General features: G+C 38.9%; 1 protein-coding gene across 1 annotated transcript; it reads left to right on the top strand.

The window, feature by feature from the left end:
• Positions 1-442: 442 nt before the first annotated feature.
• Positions 443-22,626, top strand: hdlbpa (high density lipoprotein binding protein a). Its single transcript, XM_039691408.2, has 28 exons — positions 443-578; positions 1,775-1,846; positions 3,387-3,501; positions 3,590-3,753; positions 3,842-4,057; positions 4,810-5,016; positions 5,116-5,331; positions 5,466-5,672; positions 5,839-5,946; positions 7,022-7,126; positions 7,238-7,316; positions 7,396-7,535; positions 7,876-7,980; positions 8,070-8,183; positions 9,293-9,379; positions 9,456-9,587; positions 13,124-13,342; positions 13,531-13,752; positions 13,852-14,070; positions 14,172-14,310; positions 18,192-18,331; positions 18,418-18,522; positions 20,829-20,963; positions 21,070-21,213; positions 21,302-21,481; positions 21,614-21,730; positions 21,826-21,966; positions 22,083-22,626. The coding sequence occupies exons 3-28, from the start codon at positions 3,426-3,428 to the stop codon at positions 22,173-22,175; spliced, it is 3,810 nt and encodes a 1,269-aa protein (XP_039547342.2). The 5' UTR covers positions 443-578; positions 1,775-1,846; positions 3,387-3,425; the 3' UTR covers positions 22,176-22,626.
• The last annotated feature ends 158 nt before the right edge of the window (positions 22,627-22,784 follow it).

Here is a 22,784-nt window from a genome sequence, read left to right as displayed (position 1 = left end):
TGTGCTATCTGGGCAACGGTTGTCCGAATTCTCTCACTCTTTTTTATTCATTCTTTCGAGTTAACTAGTGGACTAATGTAGGGAATAAATGAGAGTTTAGGGGGCGATTTTGGATTCAGCCACTGACTACTGCTCATAGATACACCTACTGCTGATGTAACCTGCATAAATAACTTATGAACGAATCTTTCTGATGAAAAGATAGGCTATTTACTGAGATGAATCCACAAATTCCCACCACTAGGCCAAACTACATTTGAACACCGTTTTTTTCTTTCCATATGTATATATATATTGTTGAAATAAATAAATAAATAAATAAACAGCAGTGAATACATTAACATAAAATGAAAAGGAAAGAGAAGATAAAAAAAAAATACAGACAAATAACAATGACACCGCAACCAGACCCTCTCCAGACTGAAGAAATGCATGATCTGCACGGGCAGTGACGTGAGGGAATGTGATTGGAGGAGACTTGAGCTATATAACTCACAGGCTGCTGCTCCTCCCTTTCGCCAGTGGAGTTTCACTACAAGCTTCTGCACCACACAGGGCAGACGGGAACACAAACACAAGTAAGTCACTCCTCATTCTGCAAATCAATCAGTTTATGTTATACATTCGAATAACTGCTTTAGTTATTCTTGATTTCTGATACTCGTGCTACCTCGTTAGGGGAACGTTCTGCCGTACAAATGTGCTCTGGCTCGACTCCATGTCAATTTCTCCACACTGTGTTTCACCCTTTGATCTAATGCCTACGTGGACTTTGTGTGGACAGTCACTTATGCTGATCTTGAATTAACATATACACTCGGCCATCAGCAAAGGTCGTGTTTTTAGTGCATACTTGTTAGGCGTTGTCAATCTCGGAGTATTAGGTTATAATGGATCAATAAGAGTAAAGTTTTCCTAATCCAGTGTGTTAGCGCTTGCGCTAGCTGGTGTACGTGTCACTATCGCGCAAGCGCAGCTCAAAGTTTACTGGAGTTGGTGTCTAGCCAGGACAAGTTTTTCATCTCCGCAAACCACAAAAACTGACGTATCTTACAACGACAGACACCACTAATTCCATTAAATATATACCCATCAACCTCTCCTGGGATTTAAATCTTTCTCGATGTGAATTGAGAAATTCAGTGTTAAACGAAAATTATTTTTTTCCTACTCCGTTAGCCGTTAGCATGGCGTGTCATGAGTTGACGTAGCGCTCATGTAGCAGCGCTGTGAAGATTTTACATGCAAAAGTCGTGTTTTATATACCCAAAACATTGTATTTATTAAATATACTTTGAGCTATTATCCCAGTTCCCCTTTGTGTGTCATTCTTAGAGAAATTCGAATGTAAATCCGCCATATTTAAATCTGACATACGCAGGAATGGCCACGTTAGCAAGACGCGAGAGGGCCATTTCAACACTTAAAGACACGAGTTTATTTTTTTGTTTAATTTTGCCCATTTTAAGCATTTATACACCTGTTTGCGAGTATATTCAATGGATCTTTAAGCATGGTTATGATTTAATTATTTTAAATTCATGAACGAGGATTACAAGTAGGTGACTGAACCGGATTGATCAGTATTTTAGTTCCCTTTCCAGCTTTAATGAGTCACATTTGCTTGTATTTAAATAAGAATTAAGCAAGGTCAAATGAAATGCAAACAAATCATGCCACGTGTAACTAAGTTCTGGCAAACTAAAGTGGTTCTGCATCATCAGTGACAGTTTGTCTCCCCTCCTCATTTCTCCTTGATTATGTTTTGTCTTAGGCAAAAGCTGGCAGGCTGACACGAACGGGCAGCTTTACAGGACGGATTAACTGGTAACTGACCATTTAGCTGGTAAGATCATTGACCACTGCCTCTGTTTCTACTAGATTAATTTGCTGACAGGTCTAATGTTTGCTTTGAACCGCAAGATTCTTGTTTGTAGCCATGGGATCAAAAGTTGTGCTGTTATCATTAAGATCAAATCTTATGAGTGATCATATGATTAAATGTAATTTGAGCGTCTGAAGGTTTGTTTTAGTGTTTGGTTTGTGGATCAGCTCCCCTGGAGTGCTTTTGATCTGCCTTGAGGAGCTGTATGTTTTTAGCCTCTGGGTCCAAGTCTTTAGGCCTGTAGAGGAAGAGGCCCTGGAAAGGGGTATGCAGAGAGAAGCACATTAAAACAGCCTTGTACTGTAGAGAGGTTTGGAGTTTGAATTGGGGGGGGGGGGGGGGGGGGGGTTTGAGGGGCCAGATTGTCACACTGAACTGGAAGGAATGTTGTATGACTTAATACAAGAGTGATTAGCCAATTATCCCAAGGGTTAGTCCATCTATAGTCTTTTATTTTTGTTGTATAATTTATGCACACTATTTTCGCTACCTACTCTTGAAGAGCCGTGCTAGTCTTTGACATTTGGAATTTTAGCAGCAAATATAAGTGGTCTTTCATGACTCAAGGCTGCATGGCTGTAACAGTAGCCTCAGCTTTTATGTTGTTGTCTCTTTAGTTTCCTCACAGTCCTGTGTGGAGGAGTAGGAGAGCAGTCTGCCAAGTAGACGTTTCACTGAGGTGTGGCGCGCATGTTTTCAATTAAACGCGTGCGTGCTTTGTGGAACTTATTTACGAAGCAGATAAAAAAAACACACTTTTTGCTGCCCTGCATGCTAGGGGTACAACAAATAAGGGTTAGTGGGGAAATCCTCTTAGCTTTAGAGCTCGTTCATCTAACTCCATGGCTTAGAATTAGCCCTTGTCCAAGGTAACAGACGGACAACTTTGACCTTCCACAAAATGGATAAGTCCTTTTAATGTTTTAAATTTGCTCATGCAGACAATGTTCACTTATTTTGCTCTGAACAAACCAAAAGTTATCCAAAATATAAGGTTTTCCCCATTTCTAATAAAGTTGCGATGAAAGCTGAAGTAGTGACATCTTTTTTTCTGTTTTGTTTTTGAGAGTAAAATTGATTATCGAAAAAGATTTGTGTTCGATTTGTGGTTTGGTTCTATCATTTAGTTTTTGGTTGCATGGAGGCTGAATGAACGAAATGGGCAGGGTTTAAGTGAAGTAAATGATTGGTCTTGTCTTGTCACCAGAGAGAAGTCTGTAATTTCACTGGAAGATGGAGTTGTGAAATTTATTTTTTTAAATGAAACTTGCATGGATTAATCATTCACAAAAAAAAAAAAAAATCAATAATATTCATTTGCATTTTGGTGTGAATGTCATGGTGCTGACTTTAATCTATTATCATGAAAAGATATAAGCTACACCCATGTTGATAGTTCATTTCTTAACTGCCAGGTTGTATTTTCTTTTGTCTTGGTCGTAACTTCATCCAGGCAGAGTGCCTTTTTTTGTAGTAATCACCTGAGCTCTTCCTCTCCTAGTGGCACACTCGGACTCCGTGTAAACGTGGGATTTCGACCATGAGCTCAGTCGCTGTACTTACGCAAGAAAGCTTTAATGAGCATCGCAGTGGCCTTCTGCCAGAGCAGGTCAAAGGTAAATGGGGGTTTTGGTCATTTTTGACTTGTTCGTAACCATTCTCTGGCAACATGAATGTTGAAGTTGTAGCTCTGTTCCCTGTTAGCTGCTGTGGCGGGCACTAGTGGTGTTGAAGAGGAGGATAGCCTTCCCACCTACAAGGATGCCTTTCCCCCTCTGCCTGAAAAGCCTTTGCCAGAGGGGGTACAGGAGACTGGAAATGCCTGGACGACTAAACTCAAACCTCTCAAGTCCTCAATAATTACCCAGGTATGGCGGTCAAGCTAGTTACAATCACCATCTTAACTGGGGAATGGTTATTGCTTGGTTTGACTGTTTTCCGCTTGGATAAATACAGGTTTTCCATGTGCCTCTGGAAGAGCGCAAGTACAAGGACATAAACCAGTTTGGAGAAGGAGACCAGGCTAAAGTGTGTCTTGACATCATGCACAAGACTGGAGCCCACCTGGAACTCTCCATGGCTAAAGACCAAGGCCTCTCCATAATGGTCTCTGGGAAACATGACGCTGTCATGAAAGCCCGCAAAGAGATTGTGTCCCGACTGCAGACTCAGGTAATTTTTATGCTTCTAACATGTTTTAGGCAGCTTGTAGAAAAGCACAATATTTTGGCATTATATTGGTCATCAGCCACTATTAGTAGGGTTTTCTTTTTTAAAACAGTCTATTTATTTGTGTGGTAATTTGCTTTCTTTTAAAAGGATACTCCCCTTTTTTTTGGAAATGGGCTCATTTTACAACTCCCCCAGAGTTAAACAGTTGTTTTACCATTTTCAAATCCATTCAGGCGTTTTTCTGATATTTAGAAGAATGTCAGTAACCAGACAGTTTCTGGTCTCATTGACTTCCATAGAATTTTTTTTTCCTACTATGGAAGTCAATGAGACCAGGAACTGTCTGGTTTCTAACATTCTTCCAAATATCAGAAAATCTGCTGAATGGATTCGAAAACGGTAAAACTCAACTGTTTAACTCTGGGGGAGTTGTAAAATGAGCCTATTTCCAAAAATCCTTTTAAATTTAAGTTTGTGTTCCCATCATATGACGCTGGTTAAGCTCGTTAATCTTTAAAACACTAATTTAAAAAGTTATGTTTAGCAAATTTCTAAATGAATATTTTTTTCACTTGTATTCTTTAAGCACTTTTGAGTTGCGTTTAAACATTTATTTAGATGATAGCATACAATTTTCATTGTCAATTTATTGCTATTGGTCATGAAAATAACTTGTCAGCTGGTCATTATCTCCCAGAATAAAATAGTTGTATATCCCTAGTAAATCCTGTTAATACTTTACTTTGCAACAGGCTTCAGCTACTGTGGCCATCCCCAAAGAACATCATCGCTTTGTCATCGGCAAGAATGGGGAGAAGCTGCAGGAGCTCGAGCTCAAGACTGCCACCAAGATCCAGATCCCTAGACCTGAAGACCCCAGTAACCTGATCAAGATCTCTGGAACCAAGGAAGGCTTGGAGAAGGCCAAGCATGAGATCCTGCTCATCTCTGCCGAGCAGGTATGGAACCTTATTCGATTTTTTTGTTTAACTGTTATCACACCGTTCTGTATCAGATTCAATCTAGAAGATGGTGGTGATGTTTTCAATAAATTGCAGGATAAGCGTGCTGTGGAGAGAATTAACATCGAAAAGGTGTTCCACCCCTTCCTCACTGGAGCTTATAGCAAGCTAGTGGGGGAATTGATGCAGGAGACGGGAGCCCGCATTAATGTCCCTCCACCCAGTGTGAACAAAACAGAGATTGTCATCACTGGGGAAAAAGAGCAGGTGGCCCTGGCCTTGGCCAAGATCAAGAAGATTTATGAGGAGAAGGTGAGCAATGACCGAATAATTAATGAACTTTTCCAAATCCACAGAATACTGCTGAATCACTGAAATGCCCATCCATGTGAAATAAGTAATGATAAACCTGAAAGCGACTGAGGAAGATGTTTTGCTTCTTTCAGAAGAAGAATGCAACCACTATTGCAGTGGAGGTAAAGAAATCTCAGCATAAGTATGTGATTGGGCCTAAGGGTAACACCCTGCAAGAGATCCTGGACAGGACCGGCGTCTCGGTCGAGATCCCATCCCTCGACAGCAGCTCAGAGACAGTAATCCTGCGTGGGGAGCCAGACCGGCTGGGCCAGGCACTCACTGAAGTGTATGCCAAGGTAAACAAGACTGTTTTCCTCCCCCCATTTTTCCGTACAAGAATTCTTTCCCTCAGGCTCCCTTTGCACTTTTTTTTCTCTTTAATTTAGGAAATGCGTCAAATGTAACAGTAGAAGGGCTATCAATTTGACTGTGTAACCTTTGACCCTTACTCTCTCTGCACAGGCTAACAGCTACACTGTGTCCTCAGTCTCTGCTCCCTCTTGGCTTCATCGTTTCATTATTGGCAAGAAAGGACAGAATCTGGCAAAGATCACACAGCAAATGCCCAAGGCGAGGCAACTTTTCCCTTATCACATCAGAGTGCTTGGCCTAAATATGCTTCATTTTGCTCCATGAGGGGGAATGTGTAGATGTTGTTCATTGTCACCAGATGTTTTTGACCAGTTGCATGTCAAAGTGACTGTTCAAAGGTTGCAGTAATTGCATCGACCAGCACAGGTAGTTCAGAATGACATGGGACTTGAGCCAGTAAGCACGCAATGGTTGAAGATACATTAATCAGTTCATATCAGTCTGATAAAGTGATACATGGCCTGGAAGCAACAGTATGAGCATTTACTTGTTCTCTGTTGCTACTTATGAGTTGCTAAAGACAGTGCATTAAAGGAAAAAGATGGAGATTTATAGCCTATTCTCACAGCACTTTATATAATTAAACTTTACGAAGTTTAACATGTCACGCAATGCTGACATTGTTAATATTAAAAATTTGAGAACAAAGTATAATTTTAATCTTCGCGATTTACTGCAATGGCAGAACCAGAACAAAGTGGATGCTGCTTACTTGGTCGGATGATATTTTGCGGTGAAAATTCTTATGTTGGTCATACTTCCAAAAATAATAATCTGTGATTCTGAATGCCAGTATCCACACTGGTGCAGTGACTGACACAAACACGCTCTCCTCAAACATTGTGTTCATCCGTGCTGTGCCGAGTCAAAGTGCAAAAGTTAATAATTCCTCGAATAACTGAAATTGCAGATTTCAAATAGAGATGCCGACAAAGAAAAATTTCTTTCAACTTCCATTGACCATTTTTGATGTGCTCTATGTATCTGCTTTGTCTGTTCACTATGTGATTTAAAAGCCTAGATTAAATCGATTGTGTCTCTTAAGACTTGGCTTAAACCGCTTGATTTATATGGATAATTTTTACAATGTTAAGGCTTTATGAACTTTTTGAAGGGTCATAGTTTTGGTGGAATGGATTTTCAGTGGAGGGAAAGTAATCTCAGGTTTTATTTTATAGTCATTTGTGTTCTGCAGGTGAACAAATATATTATTTTATGGGTTTGTAATGACATGAGGGTTGAACTAACCCTGTAATGTTCTGTTTATTTACAGGTGCACATTGAGTTCACTGAGGGTGAGGACAAGATCACGCTGGAAGGGCCTACTAAAGACGTACAGATAGTACAGGGCCAGATTCAAGAAATCGTTACAGATCTGGTAAGACTAATCTCCCTATTACATGAAACGCATAGGCTTCCAATTGCTTTTTTTATTTTGGCCTCAATGTGTTCTAAACAGTTTGGTTGGGTTTTCATGTGTTCTCCATAGGTTAGTCGAATGGACTACACTGAGATAAGTGTGGACCCCAAGTTCCACCGACACTTAATTGGGAAAAGCGGTGCAAACAGTGAGTATACAGCTGTTCTGAAGCTTAAATCATATATTATGCAAACACATAACACATGTGCTTTTCTCTCCACACCCAGTTAACCGCATAAAGGAACTGCACAAAGTGTCTGTCCGCATTCCACCTGACCATGAGAAGAGTAACCTTATCCGTATCGAGGGTGACCCCCAGGGTGTGCAGGAGGCCAAGAAGGAGCTGTTGGAGCTAGCGTCACGCATGGCAAGTTGGATGGATTTGTAATTGGATAAAGAAGTCTCTGTTTACCGTTTTCTATTGAGTGTTCTTTTGGTTAGGGTTTTCCACGTTATGTGTAATGGTTGCATTTGTCTTAAATGGTTTACTTTAATTTCTCTAATGTCTATACTCTAAGAATTATGCAAACCAATTTACAGCAGACATTATAAAGTGGAGTCAGGTGCTTGTGTGTCGGTGGGGAAAAAAACAAAACAAAACATCTGTATGCTCTTCAGCCTTGGAGTATAAAGTCCTCAGGGTTATTTGCAGGAGTTGCCTGGCAACTCTCGACTTAAAGTCTCTAAGAATATCATGATTTTAACAGGAGAATGAGCGTACAAAGGACATGATCATTGAACAACGTCTTCATCGAGCTATCATTGGACAGAAAGGGGAGAAAATTAAGGAAGTTCGGGATAAGTTTCCTGAGGTAAGTGTTTTATGATGCATGGTTTATTTTTCCAATCACATGTTTACATATAAGGGAGAAATAACCTTTCCTTCCCCCTTGCTTTTTAGGTCATCATCAACTTCCCTGACCCAGCGCAGAAAAGTGATATTGTACAACTGCGTGGGCCTCGGACTGAGGTGGAAAAATGCGCAAAGTTCATGCAGAAAGTGGTGGCTGAAATGGTAAACACATTTTTGTAATTTTTCCAGATTTTTCTCTTTGCCGTGTCTCTTTACTCATTTGATGATATTTTCGAATCAATAGATCAGTAACACAAACACAATGGCAATGATTTTGGTCCACTTAACATCTAAACCTTGATTGGTTTTATTTGCCGTCCTTGAAATCCCTGGTCAGTGTACTTACTCGGCAATGGAGCTGATTGATGTCTGTCATGTTCTAAGCACAGTATATAGTGATAACTATATTAGCGTCCATACAATGGACAATTACATAGTTTATTATACATGTTTATTATACATCTTTAAATTATATAGCACAGGTAGCAGGTCTGTTGTCTGCCACTTTAAAGTTGGGTGTGTATTTTGATTGGCTGGTTTTGTGTAGTTTTTTTGTTAATCAGCTGAAAAGTTATTCTGAAGGCGTTTCCAAATATATTATTGCTGTGGTGTGGTCTTCCCTATTCGTTATTGTAATAATATAGTTATGGTGTAAATGGACCTTAAAGCCCGTAGTATGCTCAAGTTTTTACACACGAGGGTATGCGTACAGCGTTCAACAAATTTTGGCAAATTCGACGAGTGCTTATGTGACCAGATTAAGAAATGCATAGAGTTCTAGTTTAAATGAATACAAAGGCAATTGTATCAGTCATTTTCTATAGAGAAATAACAGACACTGGAAAGAAATTAAACTTTGTAGTACCTATGTTGACAGCCTGTGCTAGTGCACACAATCCAGTGGAGTTTGAAAGGATTCTTACTATGTTGTTAACACTATGTTTTTAGCCTTTTCTTAAAAGGCCCCTATTATGCCCCTTTTTACATGATGTAATATTGGTCTCGGGTGTCCCCAGAATGTATTGTGAAGTTTCAGCACAAAATACCCCACAGTTGATTTGTTATAACCATTTGAAAATGTCATTTTTGGGGCCTGTTTTAAAAAGAGCTGTTTTAGTGTGTACCACCTTAAATGTAAATGAGCTGCATGTGGTTTTGCTCACACACTGCCAACATACATATGTTCAAACACCATGTAAAAGTGAATTTTGTATGATGGCCTACTTTAAACTAGCCTACTTTTAAACTAGCCTACTTTTGTTTTTTTCCAGGTTGAGAACAGCTTTTCTGTCTCGGTTCCCATTTTCAAGCAATTCCACAAAAACATAATTGGCAAAGGAGGAGCAAATATAAAGAAGGTGAGTAGTTACTTTTTAGACTTGCACGTTCATCCATTCACAGACAGTTTAGTTTACTGGCGCTTTTTTTCTTTAGATCCGTGAAGAGACTAACACTAAGATTGACCTGCCTGCGGAAAACAGCAACTCTGAAATGATTGTCATCACTGGGAAGAAGGCAAACTGTGAGGCAGCAAAAAACAGAATCCTTGCCATTCAGAAAGAACTGGTGAGATTATTATTTTGTATAAAATCAACTTTTGATGTAAGGTTAAATGTCCATCACATTTGTTAAAAGGTCCCTATTTCGCTTTTTTGAATGTTACCATTCATGCAGTGTGTAATATAGCTGTTTGTGACTAGGTCTGCAAAGATTTAAAAAAAAGTGCACATCAAATGGTTATTGTCACCTAATACAAATAATCTATTCTGATCTGCCTAAACTAGTCGTTAATTCCTAAGTAGGCTTGTAATACATTTGCAAAATGCCATACTATGGTCTTGTGTTAATTTCATTAAAGGTTCTCTGAGCGATCCTGGGTGTTGTTGACGTTCTGAATATTTTCAAACAAATCGGAGGCTAGCTAGACCCTCCCTCCGCCGCATCTCATCTCCTCCCCCTCCCTTCCGTGCTTCCTGAAACAATTGTGAACATGCATAGTTCTAGCTAATTATATCCTTGTGTGGGTTTGGCGAACATAAAGCGTCAATTTAGAAGAAAAAAAACAATTTAACGTTACCCACCTGTCCAGCAAAAACAGAGCAACCTGAATGTCTGACTGGAAGCCCTTCTGCCGCCGGAGTTCTCGCCATCGTTCAAAAGCTTTGCTACCCATGTAAATTCGGAACTTCACACGTTCTTTATCCGACTCCTTCTTCTTTTTAATTTGTTCTTCAGAACGACGTCTATTTGGTCGTGTGTCGGCCATTTTTCAAACTCTACAGAGACCGCGTTTTTTTACAGTGTGTTTAGGGGACAGGCAGCTAGCCGATAGTGAGGAGACGTTTGATGTATGTGACAAATGTTTTGGCCCCACATCGCTTAGAGAACCTTTAAAGTATGAAGAAAATGGTTCCCAGATTTCAAGAATTTTTTTTATAATTAAGCTTAAGAATCGTTAGCCTATTATCAATTTAACCATTATGTAGCATGACGAATGACACTTTTCATCGACAAATTAGAATAAATTGCCCAGGCTTTTAGTCAAGGAAAATAAGCCAAGGTTAACTGAAGATGAAAAAAAGTACTTCTGACACAGGACTAAGACTAAATGTAAAAATAGCTGGCAAAATTAACAATACCATGGTCTTCATTGGCTGCCCGCAAACGTCTATGTGGACCCGCCAAAGTACTGTAGTTGTCGCTGAGGCTTGGAAGTGTTTAGTTTGTGTTGTTGACATTTAGAAGATTTTTGAACATCAAAGAAAAAGGATTTTGCCATGAAATGATGCAGTAAAACTGAAGGGTTTAGAGACAATCTTCAAACAAACAGTTCTCAGCGCTGTGCAGTGTATATTATGAGAAAATTAAAGTGTTTTGACCTTGGATGCATGTAAATTTATTGTGGTTGAACTCCAAAATAAAATTAGGAACAGTGTTTCCCCTACCATTGTTTCTTGGAAAACGGTCACTACAAGTCAAACCACAAACGTCGTGCTGAGTGATCTGAACTGTATGAACGGCGTTCGGGGTTTGACTTGTAGTGACCGTTTGTGATCGAGACAATTTATGAAGACCGTTCACTTCGTGTATACAGACCGGAGCCATCTTAGAAAATAATCTACTTATTAAACGGTCTGTACACTTACAAAGTTCTCAATGCTCTGTTTTGCATGTATAGACCTTTATTATGTTACTGTGTTAGTGTGGGGCTATTTTGAGCCTTGTTAGTGGTATAAACTAGTGATTTCTTTTTACTTGGTAAATGCCCCCAGTACTGGCATTATACGCTAAACAGTTTTTAGAGAGAAGTCTTTACATTCGATTATCATGAAAATTAATCTCAGAGAACGGTTGACTAGGTACCGATGTTTCATTAATTTTTTTTTTATTTATTTATTTTTTACCGTTATTTTACCAGGAAAAAAAGACTCACTGAGATTAAAATCTCTTTTTCGGGAGTGTCCTGGCCAAGATAAGCAGCTTAGTTTACATGGACATTTAACAACAAAGTTACAACACACAAACAAATCTCATTACAAAAATAAAAATATAAAAAATGCACCTAGTTACTAACATTTACACACAATTAGTTTACTCTGATTATCTAATAAATATTTAAATTGACCAAGATGCTATTTCTTTTAACGTCATCTCAGTCTGGAGAAGATTCCAATCCGATGCTACGGCATATTTAAAAGTGGTTTTACCCATCTCGGTTCTGACAAAAGGCACACGCAAATTGTAGATCGATTTAGAACGTAATGAATAACTACCAGGTGACTTCTGTTTAAGACAAAGATAAGGGGGTAAATAACCCAATATAGCTTTGTAAATCAATTGATACCAGTGCTTTTTCCTTCTAATGCTCAACGACGACCAACCAACCATTTTATATAGGTCACAATGGTGTGTCAAATCTGCATCCAGTTATAAATCTCAAAGCACCATGGTACATAGCAACCTTTGGCCTGTTTATTAGACCAAAGGTTCATTTTGCGCCAGATTTCTCCTTTAAAGAATCTAGTTCCTACATTATTTTTCTATATGTTGACTCGTTGGGTCCTCTAACCTGCAATAGGCCCTGCAATAGCTGCTTCATTTGAGAAAACTATCATGACAAACACACAAACTCAAAAGGTCTTCACATCAAAATAAAAGTTCTGTTTAACTTGACAGAAATATATTACCGTTGCACAGTATAATTTAGACGTGTCCTAATGTAATAATACTAACACGAATCCAAATAAGTTATCAACTGAATTTGAGGAATAAGTTTTAATTTTAACAGTAAAGCTCATTGTGCAGCACGTTATTTGACAGTTTAATTTCATATGATTAAAATTGATGATAAATGATAAAGTTTGTATTTTATGTCTTCATTTTATTACCAGAAAAAACACCGAAAAAATGGGCTCTGTAAGAATTTAGCATTTTTTTTTTTACACCGGTTAATGTAGTATTTACTTTATTTTTGCTCAAATGCAACCACGGTGAGCATTAGAGACCTCTTTAACCCCCCAATCGACTTTTACTTAATAAAAAAAAGGTTCTCCATCTCAGTGGAATATGATTTTGTGAATTTTTCATACATTATCTATCCATCTATACACACACAAAAAAACTGGGCTTGATTTGGTTGTTCTGAAGGTATGTAAAAAAATGTTTACACTTCTGGTCTTCGGGGTCAAATATATTTTTTTCATGTGTCAAAAAAAAATCCGGCATAAATTTGAATTTTTACACAGAAATGAAGGCCTTGTACTACAGCATAAATGCAGTGTATCATAAAAAAATATGTCATATGCTAATGCTAAAGCTAATGGCGTAGTTGAGGAATTGTGTGGTATATGGATACAAAAGTACTTTATATCTCCAAAAACACAGCATTAATGAATAGATGAGAAGTAAACAAAAAAAGATCTATTATTTCTATGATTAAAAATGTACATTTTTTTTTTTTTGTACAATTAATCAATTGTTGGGGTTGTATAGACCCAGAAGTGTAAAAAGGAAACGAAGACCATTTGAAGGTTTAAAAACATTACACATCTCAAACATTGGAGTAGTATGTTGATTGAAGTTGTTCTCAAATATCTGTGCAGGCAAATATTACAGAGATGGAGGTGTCCATCCCCTCAAAACTGCACAATTCCCTAATTGGTTCAAAGGGGCGTTTTGTGCGTTCCATCATGGAGGAGTGTGGTGGTGTGCATATCCATTTCCCAACGGAGGGCTCTGGCATCGATGCAGTGACAATCAGAGGCCCAGCGGAGGAGGTTGAGAAAGCCAAGAAACAGCTGCTGTCCCTGGCAGAAGAGAAGGTATGTTTGAAGGGATGGGTTTCCTTGAAGAACTTGAAACTCAAAGCCGATAATACTGGTGTTATGCTTGGAATGTTATTTGGGCACAGGCTTTGTTGGTACAAGTATCCAAACTGCTTTTAACACAAGCCCAGTGATTGCTGCTCTTAAAACAATTTAATGTACTTTAATCAACTTGTTTTTAATAGCAAACTAAAAGCCACACAGTTGAGCTTCGTGCCAAACCTGAATACCACAAGTTCCTTATTGGAAAAGGAGGTGCAAATATCCGCAAAGTACGGGACAGCACAGGTGCCAGGATCATCTTCCCTACTGCTGAAGATAAGGATCAGGAGCTGATCACGGTCATCGGTACAGAGGAAGCTGTAGCAGAAGCACAGAAGGAGCTGGAGGCACTCATTAAGAGCTTGGTTCGTCCCAATGTTCATCAATTTGAACCACAACAGCGATCAGTAAAATATTAGTGTCTTCTGACTGGTTTCCTTTTGCTCTCATATTTCTGATATCAGGATAATGTTGTTGAGGATTCCATGGTTGTCGATCCCAAGCACCATCGTTTCTTTGTGGCGCGTCGTGGCCAAGTCCTGAGAGACATCGCTGATGAGTATGGTGGTGTTATAGTCAGTTTCCCCCGAACTGGCTCACAGAGTGATAAGGTCACCCTAAAGGGAGCCAAAGATTGTGTGGAGGCTGCCAAGAAACGCATGCTGGAGCTGATTGATGATTTGGTGAGTAGATTCTGCAATGAATTAATGCAGTTCCTTTCTCAGACAACTGCAGTTCTGCCGTTTTAAGGAGATAATTGACTGTACATTTCCTAAATCTGCAGGATGCGCAAGTGACCATGGAGTGTGTGATCACTCAGAAGTTCCACCGCTCCATAATGGGGCCGAAGGGCTCTCGCATACAGCAGATTACTAAAGACCACAATGTGCAGATCAAGTTCCCAGACAGAGAGGACCAGCAAGGTAAATACCACAGTAACTGTCGATAATTAACTGGCCGTGTCAGGGAAAATCAAATGTTTCTTGATCTTTTGTGAAATAAAAGGTTCAACTCTCCCTCGTATAATAAGACGCCAGAATGGCTCCTCTTGAAATCTTCATTGTAACTTGTGATATTACATTAACACTTACATTTACACATTAGTGATGGCAATTTGGTATAACTAACAATAAGGGTAAGATGTGGGGATTTTTTCCAATGTCAGCTGTAATTGACCAAGCTATTAAATTAACCATGATTTTTGTGAGGTATGTTCAGTATTCAAGACGTGTGTTCTTAAAAAAACAAATGTTTGCATGTTGATTTTTGTGTGCATCTTAAGTTAAATTTGAATGTTAAGTTAATTAATTTAAATGCTTAAAAGTGGCACGACTCATGAACGGTGTTAATTTTGTTGACGAATAATTTTCTTCATTGTTTCTGTCATCAATGAAAATTAGATGACAAAGTTTTGAATGACAAACTTTGACACATCTGTTGATCCCTCCATAACATTTGTCTAGTTTTTATTTGTTGACAAATGTTAGTGAGGGACGATTTGGGAAGAGATCCAGTCAGAACCAATGTCCTGCTTTTGTGGTAGATGTGCACTTTTGAATTGTAACGTGCTGATCTACCTGGCGGGATACGAGTTGGATGCATCTCTCATAATACTTTGAAAAATGTGAGTCTGAGAAAGAGGAGCAGACATTTAGACCTGATTAAGAGTGATGATGCAAAAGAAAGCTTTATTCAGTACGGTTTTCTGTGCGCATGTACCCTAAGCATGTAGCCATGCACATAGAGAGCTGTACAGCGTGAGAGTCATGAATTAAGCTCTTTCGTGTCTGAATGGATAGATACAAACAACATTGTCTAAATGTCCATTTTGGAGTATTCACGTAAACAGTAATGTCTTTACAGAACGTAAACCGTTGTGAGAATATCGTATCTGGATCAGTGCATTTGGATCCTTGCACATTCGGTCTTACAGTGCGTAATAAACCTAATGCAGTCTGTCCCCTTAATATTAATCAAACAAAAGAAAAAGCTCTAATGTTCTTTCTGCTCTTTTAATAGCTTTAATAAGGATTAATTATATTTAAAGCCACAATATGTATTTTTTCTGCTTTAAAATAGCAAAAATAACTATCTATGTTGTATATTTCTATTAGATGTGTACTTGCATTATCCCGACAGTTTCCACCAACTTTAAAATACGGAGAAATTTATAGTTTAATTCGAAGACACGGGACGTTTCTTTATTTCCGTTTAGTCGCCCGTCTATGGCGTCATAACCTTTGACTCCTCTATTTTCTCTAACTTCCTTGCGGAACCCAGCGAAACCCGCCAAACACAAAGGGGAACACTGGACTACCGCCAATAAAGCAAAGTAAATAACGAAGAAAAAAAAGTTTTACGTATTTTTATGTGTGTAAATCACGTGCCCGCTCTCACTCTTAACAGACACACTGTCCCCGGTGCTGCTCGGGCGTCACAGAATCTTCATAAAGCACTTCCCGTTCACAGTAACCGGGTCGTCTCATTCAAATCACTCAACTGTTGCGGTTAGCGAGCCGCGCACATTGAATACTCATATGAGTCAGGCTGCGAATGTACGTGCCCGCTCCAGCGCGCTCATGCTTACTAAATAAATGCCTCACCTCCGGCGTTGCGCACTCACTACATTCCCTTTAGCCTTAGCACATAGTAGATGCATAACGCAAACCGAGTCAAACGTTTGACTGCAGTATCTTATGCGCTTTATAATCCGGTGCACCCTATATATGAAAATTGTTCTAAATAGGTCATTCATTGAGGGTGCGTAATATAAATATTTATATTCATCTGTATTATAGTTATCGACCGATTATGCTTTGCCTGCACGTTCTGCTGCTACAGCCAGCTCAGTAAAGCTCAAACGTACGGGTGAAAAATATGACCCGAGAAGGGTTTGGGACAGGAGAAGCATGACCCAGGTAAACATTGGGGTTGCATTTAAAGCTTCTTGACAAGCTAAATCTACAGAGAGATGCCGTATGTCCGTATATTTTGTGAAACGATGATGTCATGCCATGAGCTGAGCTGGTTGTCATTGACAGGGACAACAACTCCCGTGAGCCCACGCTCTTTCCCGACGTCATCAAAGTCTTTTGTTATTATTTTAAATGAGTGACCCCTGGTGGCCAAAAATTGCATACTGTACATTTAATTTATATAAATAGATATGTCCGCTTGAAAGTATATAGAATGATTTATGCAAGTTATTTATTGAAAAGAGTTTTTTTTTTTTCCAGATTTGTCATCAGTTAAATCTGTCTGTATTGCATGTTCAACTTTTTAAAATCATTCATATTATCAGGTTAATGAGTTACAATTGAACTAAACCTATTAGATTTTACTTGTCTAAATCTACTGTAGTCGACTGAAATCTTATTGTATTTTGTCGACAAACAATTCAGATGACTAATGACAAAGTAAATGGCATATTAGAGAAAAGACTAACGTAAACTAAATCAAAATTAACACTGCTCATGATTTTTTTTTTTCCTTTTCATGTGTATATTAGTTCTCTGAGGTCCACTTGTTGTTAATATTTTTACATCAAAAACATCCTAATTTAGAAGTAATAAGTATTTTCTACCCTGTTTTTGACCCTCTCTTTGAAACGCTCCGTTTTGATGGGCGTGCCGCATTCAAGACTTGGAAGTAAACTGCTATGATTGGGTAACAGTTTTACATATTAAAATAAATTTCAGTGTCCCCACTATTACATATTGGGAGTAGTTTTGAAAACTTCCGTTGTTGAAAAAATCTTATCACAAAGGATGACTTGCTGCATTGTCTAAACAGAACTATGATTGAACCATATCCGGGAATCCCCTGCATTAACCTCGTACATGCTAAAGGAAGAAACAGCAAATCACATCAATCATTATTCAGTTTGACTGGTGCTACACTATAAATACTCAGAACATATCATACTATCTGTATCATACAAAGCAATAGTGACGCATGGTAAAAACAATTACTCAGCTGTGTTGCGACATGTTGGACACTGTTGGATCAAATGTAGTAGTCTGAACGGCATCTTTCTTTTTCTGTCTCTCTGAAAAAGCCTTCGTCGAACTATTTCATTAAAAAAAAAAAACGAATCCGCAGTAAATTGAAGCGAACAAAGTATCTTACTGACGCGACCTGACTGAACTTCATTAAAAATAGATCATTCATGCTTGCTTAATTTTAGGATCACAAGGATTCCAGTGTGAGGACTTTTTTTTTTTTTTTCCCCACAACTTGGCACTATAAAAGGCTGGAGTAAATCTGTGTTTGCACCGTCTCATATTTACTACTGCATGGTGTGTGAATCAATGGGCAGGGGTAAAGAGATGATGTTTAAGTAGGCATTAGTGCAGTGGCGGTCTTTCATCGCATGTCCAATGAGACAAATCTGAAACTTGTCGTTTTCTGAGCTTGGTTGCAATGAAAGCTTTAGTTTTGACTTTTGAAACTTAAAGGATATTTTTATAGCACAATGACCTCTTATGCCAAAAGATATGTCTCTATTCATGATCCTTGAAGTCATTCTGCAGCAGACACTTATCCAAAGTTTGTTTTGCTGTTAACTAAATGGCAAGCAAAAATTAAATCTTTTAACATGTTTACAATAGTACTTTTAGGGGGAAAACATTACCCTTTAACTTCAAGTAACTTTTTTTTATTGTTGTCTTAATAGCTTTGCATCCATCTTCATATGCACTATGACCCAGTCTTTTTCTCCAGAACATGCAAATATAATCACATGCCTGTTATTAATTTCTATGGCAAGCCTAAGATGTGGCCTTTGTTTATTCCGCTCCATCAGCTGATGCTCCAGTTCAGGAGAATGGCGAAGCCAATGGAGAGGTGAAAGAACCTGCTGATCCTTTGGCCCCAAAGAAGTGTGATGTCATTGTGCTCTCTGGCCGCAAAGAGAGATGTGAAGCTGCTGTTGAGGCGCTAAAGGTGCAACTGCCATTTCCATTGTACACAGTTCCGATTTGTGTATTCGGTTGCGTTTTGTTGATTTGTTTAAACAATGTGTCGTTTAGGCTTTGGTTCCTGTGACCATTGCGGTGGAAGTGCCTTTTGAGCTTCATCGTTACATCATTGGCCAAAAAGGAAGTGGAATTCGCAAGATGATGGATGAGTTTGAGGTTGGTCTATTTTACAGTTGATTTTCAGTTGAATAAGCCTAGAGAATAAAAAAAACATGAATGTCCGATTGGCGTCAATCATCGCCAATTGATTTTTACTATGGTTTCACATTCATGGTTGACAAACCAATCCCCTTCCCCATATAAAATATCTGAATAGCCTATTGTTTTTACTCAAGCAAAGTTAATTATACACTCGCAGTATGTCTCATTTAAATTGGCCACCGTGAAATGACTTCCTGTCAAATGAACTGGAACAAACAAATGACTAAGTGTAAAAAATAGCCTAAAAAGGCTGTTTTGCAGTGCTGAATTGACCTCTGACTAAGCCACGCCCCCTCCACTCACTCGGACAGTCAGTCAACCTTCGCTATGGCAGCTGTCACAGTAGGAGACATTTCACAGGAGGCAATTGGTGATTATTGGAGACAAAAAGATTATCATCTCAAAAGGGCCTTAACTATGCATTGGAGGGTTATATTAATAATTGTATTGTGGAGAAGGTCAATGAAAAGCTTCAGCTCCAGGCAAAAATATACAGGTCAGTGTAAACGTGATGCCGCATATCGTTGCCATCACCATTTGGTGCTAAACTGTTTACATGAATCATTCAGCACAACATTGTTAACATTTGTTATCTCGATTATTTACAGATGCGTTAATGAAGCAAAGTCATATGTACAATGCAGCTAGAAACTGAAGCTAACTTGTTCTACTGTTAGTCTACCGTAATGTTAGAGATTTTAAAGATAACGTTCAAATACGTTGTTGACTTGATTAGAACAGATGTAGACATCCTTGTTTAGTTGGTGTGGTCTACAGCATAACTTAATCCAGAGCAGATACTTATCTTGGTTGAGATGTGGCTTGGGTAAAAAATATACACATGGATGTAGAAGGAGAGAATGTCTGAGGCCCCGTCCACACTACTGCGTTTTCGTTTAAAAACGGAGACCTTTTGCTACGTTTGCACCTCCCCGTCCACACTAAAACGGGAAAAACGAAGACCTAAAACGGAGAAGTTTAGAAACGCCGCAGCTGCGTTTTGCGTTTTGAAACTCCGGAGGGCGTTTTAGTGTGGACGAGACAAAACGGAGGAGTTTACAAACGATGACGCAGAGGCTCACGCTCGGCTCTATGATTGGGTGTCATCAGTCATGACGTTTCCTTCCCTGATTCGCCAAACACTGTTTACACCGGCGCGCGCATGCCCAGTGTTGGTGAATGGTCACGTGATCTGCGTTTTCAGTCGTTTTAATGTGGACTGAGATCAATTCTAATACGCAGACAAAACGCTGGTGTGGACGGAGATCGTATTCGTTTTAATTCTCCGTTTTTAAACGAAAACGCAGTAGTGTGGACGGGGCCTGAGTGTGTTGGGTTAGCTGTGCACTGTGATTGGCTCATCGTGTTTGAGGGCGTGGTTTAGCCATAGGTCAATTGTGCAGCTGCCGACTGAAAACTTCCCAGTGTCTCTATACAACTTGCCTTGCTCATAAGTTAGGGCTGTTGTTTAACGAAAAATCTTAGTCGAACAGAAAAAAAATTGCCGGTTTTTGAAAGCTTTGTTCAAACGGACTGTGTTTTCTTTTTGTCATCTTAAAGTTAAAATATTTAGTGTTGGCCAATTATTTTATTATTTTTTTTTATTTGTATTTTATTGTTTTTCTCTGTCACTGTCAGAAATGCTGCAGGTGCATGAAAATTTGATCTGAATCCATGTTCTGTTGTTGATCTGTTCTATATGCTGCTGTTTGCACTTAGCACGTTAAAGCAGCACTATGTAACTTTTTCAACCTTTATAATATATTTCCAAAACCCTTGCGATGGTACATCGACTTACAATAGGTTGAATGACAGGTCTGCCATAGCCTGACAGTGCATCACTTATACTGGCACGATGTAACTTCGGGTTTCAGGTAGGAACCCAAGCACAAAAAGAATTAAAAAATTCGACTGCTTTATGGCATACATCACTTCCTCAAATTCGGATGAGAGAGCCCAACAAGCTTTTTTATTTTTTATTTTATTTTTATTTTTTTTATATACTAATACCATTTTTTAAAAACATTGATTCGTAATACTACTCCATATAAACGGAACTGATCAGTTGGTGTATTTTTACTTTTATACATTTTATGATTATTCTCATTCAGATTATTTTTGGGGGGTGGGATTTTTTTTTTCTTCTATTTTTGTATACCGCATTTAAATACCGAACAATGGAAACTTGTATATATAAATACATTTTTATTTTTATTTTGCATATTTGATCTGTCATTCCTGACAAATATATTTTCTTACAGGTTAATATTCAAGTGCCTGCTCATGAGTTACAGTCTCACATTATCTCCATTACTGGCCTGGCCTCCCACCTTGACCGCGCTAAAGAGGGTCTTCTTGAGCGTGTCAAAGAGCTACAGGCTGAACAGGAGGATCGAGTGAGTTTGAAATGCAAATGAAATGCTGTTCAAATGATTTCCACTCTATAATATAATTACTCGTGTGCGTGTGTATATTATTTATTTTTATTTTTTTTGTCTGCAGGCTCTCAGGAGCTTCAAGCTGACCATCACTGTGGATCCCAAGTATCACCCCAAGATTATTGGACGCAAAGGGGCCATTATCACCCAAATTCGCAATGAGCATGACGTCAACATTCAGTTTCCAGAGAAAAATGATGAGAACCAGGTAACAGATTGGAGCCTAAAAACTAATAAAGCAAAAGCTTATTTTTTTTTTTTTTTTAAAAACATGCCATTTATTTTTGGTCTTTTAGGATCAAATTACAATTTCTGGCTATGAGCAAAATGCTTTGGCGGCACGTGATGCTATTCAGGCTATAGTGGGTGAACTGGAGGAAATGATCTCTGAAGACATCACCCTGGACAGCAGAGTCCACGCTCGCATCATAGGGGCACGTGGCAAGGGAATCCGCAAGATCATGGATGAGTTTAAGGTGAGATGGTGGTGGTTTAATCTTTTTAGGACCGAGTATTTGACTTCTATTTTGAAAGTTGTCATTTCTTTTTAAAAATGCCCTTTTAATAAATGTTTGTACATATTCTATATATTGTTTTGTATTTTCCAGGTTGATGTTCGGTTCCCTCAGAGTGGAGCTGCAGACCCAAATTTAGTGACTGTGACTGGCCGTCCAGAGCAGGTTGATGAAGCCATTGATCACCTTCTGAACCTGGAGGAGGAATATGTAAGATTATGTTCTACTTTGGCAGAAGAACTTTATTACAAGTTATTCATTTTAAAGTACTAAATTTGTAAAAATGTATTTTTATTTACCCTTAGATGGCTGACGTAGTTGAAAATGAAGCCAAAATGGCCTATATGAAGTCTTCTGGTCCCATGGCCTCCAGCATGGATGAACCTCGTGGCCCATCCAAGGGCTTTGTTGTGCGGGAGGCTCCTTGGACCACTGGCAGTGCACCGGTAAGCCAATGATATAGCATGAGTGGGAATCTGCTGCTGAGTAAATGACTGAAATTGAGCCATAGATTTGTGCATAATACTAATGGAGGAATTGAACCTGTTGTCTTCTGCTTTAGGCTCCGGATATGAGCAGCTCTGAGGAATTCCCCAGTTTTGGTGCACCTGTGGCCACTGCAAGGTCTTCTCCATGGGGACCCAAGCGTTTTTAAAACGTGTGTCCTTCAATGGTTATGTTGCATCCTCCTGGTTTCCCTCTTACTATTATCCCTTATTTGACCCATTTGGATGTGGACTGACCACTTCCTTTGATCCCCAGTATATCAGCACAGTTCCTCTGCTCAAATTATTTCTGCTAGCAAGGGTCTGGATTTATTCTCTGTGACCCTTAAAAACAAAACTGGTGGTAAACGTTGTTCTCTTTATGAGGGGTGATCTTTACCAGGCTCACCTGAATTGGTATCAAATGAGACAACCTGTTTGCATTTTTAGAGCGAATCTCAAATTGAAGGAAAACAAAAGTACTTCTGACCATGCTTCAGTGATGTAATGATCCAGGTTTAAGTGATTTTTGATATTACTTATTACAAAAACATTATTTCATTACAAAGGTTATTTTTTTGGTTTATTAAGCTGCTCTGTTTCATAGTTGCCTTTGCAATGGGGTTTGGGAAAAATATACTGTATACCTCTGAAAGATGTTGCTTCTGGTTGAAGACAGATTCATTCATAGGAAATGGGTAACCAGCTGTACTTTTGCCTCGTTCCCTAGGGTAGCCATTTTGTTGCAGACATTTCACTCTTCTCTGTCTCCATCCCTG

Source organism: Pimephales promelas, chromosome 8 (assembly GCF_988280905.1).
Source record: "Pimephales promelas chromosome 8, fPimPro1.hap1.1, whole genome shotgun sequence".
NCBI classification, from domain to species: domain Eukaryota; kingdom Metazoa; phylum Chordata; class Actinopteri; order Cypriniformes; family Leuciscidae; genus Pimephales; species Pimephales promelas.
This window is presented reverse-complemented; position numbering and strand designations above follow the sequence as displayed.

What these genes read in the sequence shown, in the direction of transcription:
- hdlbpa (XM_039691408.2), top strand. Translation starts at nt 3,426, where the DNA reads ATGAGCTCAGTCGCTGTACTTACGCAAGAAAGCTTTAATGAGCATCGC. An exon ending in AGAAAGTGGTGGCTGAAATG is followed by an intron (nt 8,184 to 9,292) that starts GTAAACACATTT and finishes GTTTTTTTCCAG; the next exon opens with GTTGAGAACAGCTTTTCTGT. An exon ending in GAGGAGCAAATATAAAGAAG is followed by an intron (nt 9,380 to 9,455) that starts GTGAGTAGTTAC and finishes TTTTTTCTTTAG; the next exon opens with ATCCGTGAAGAGACTAACAC.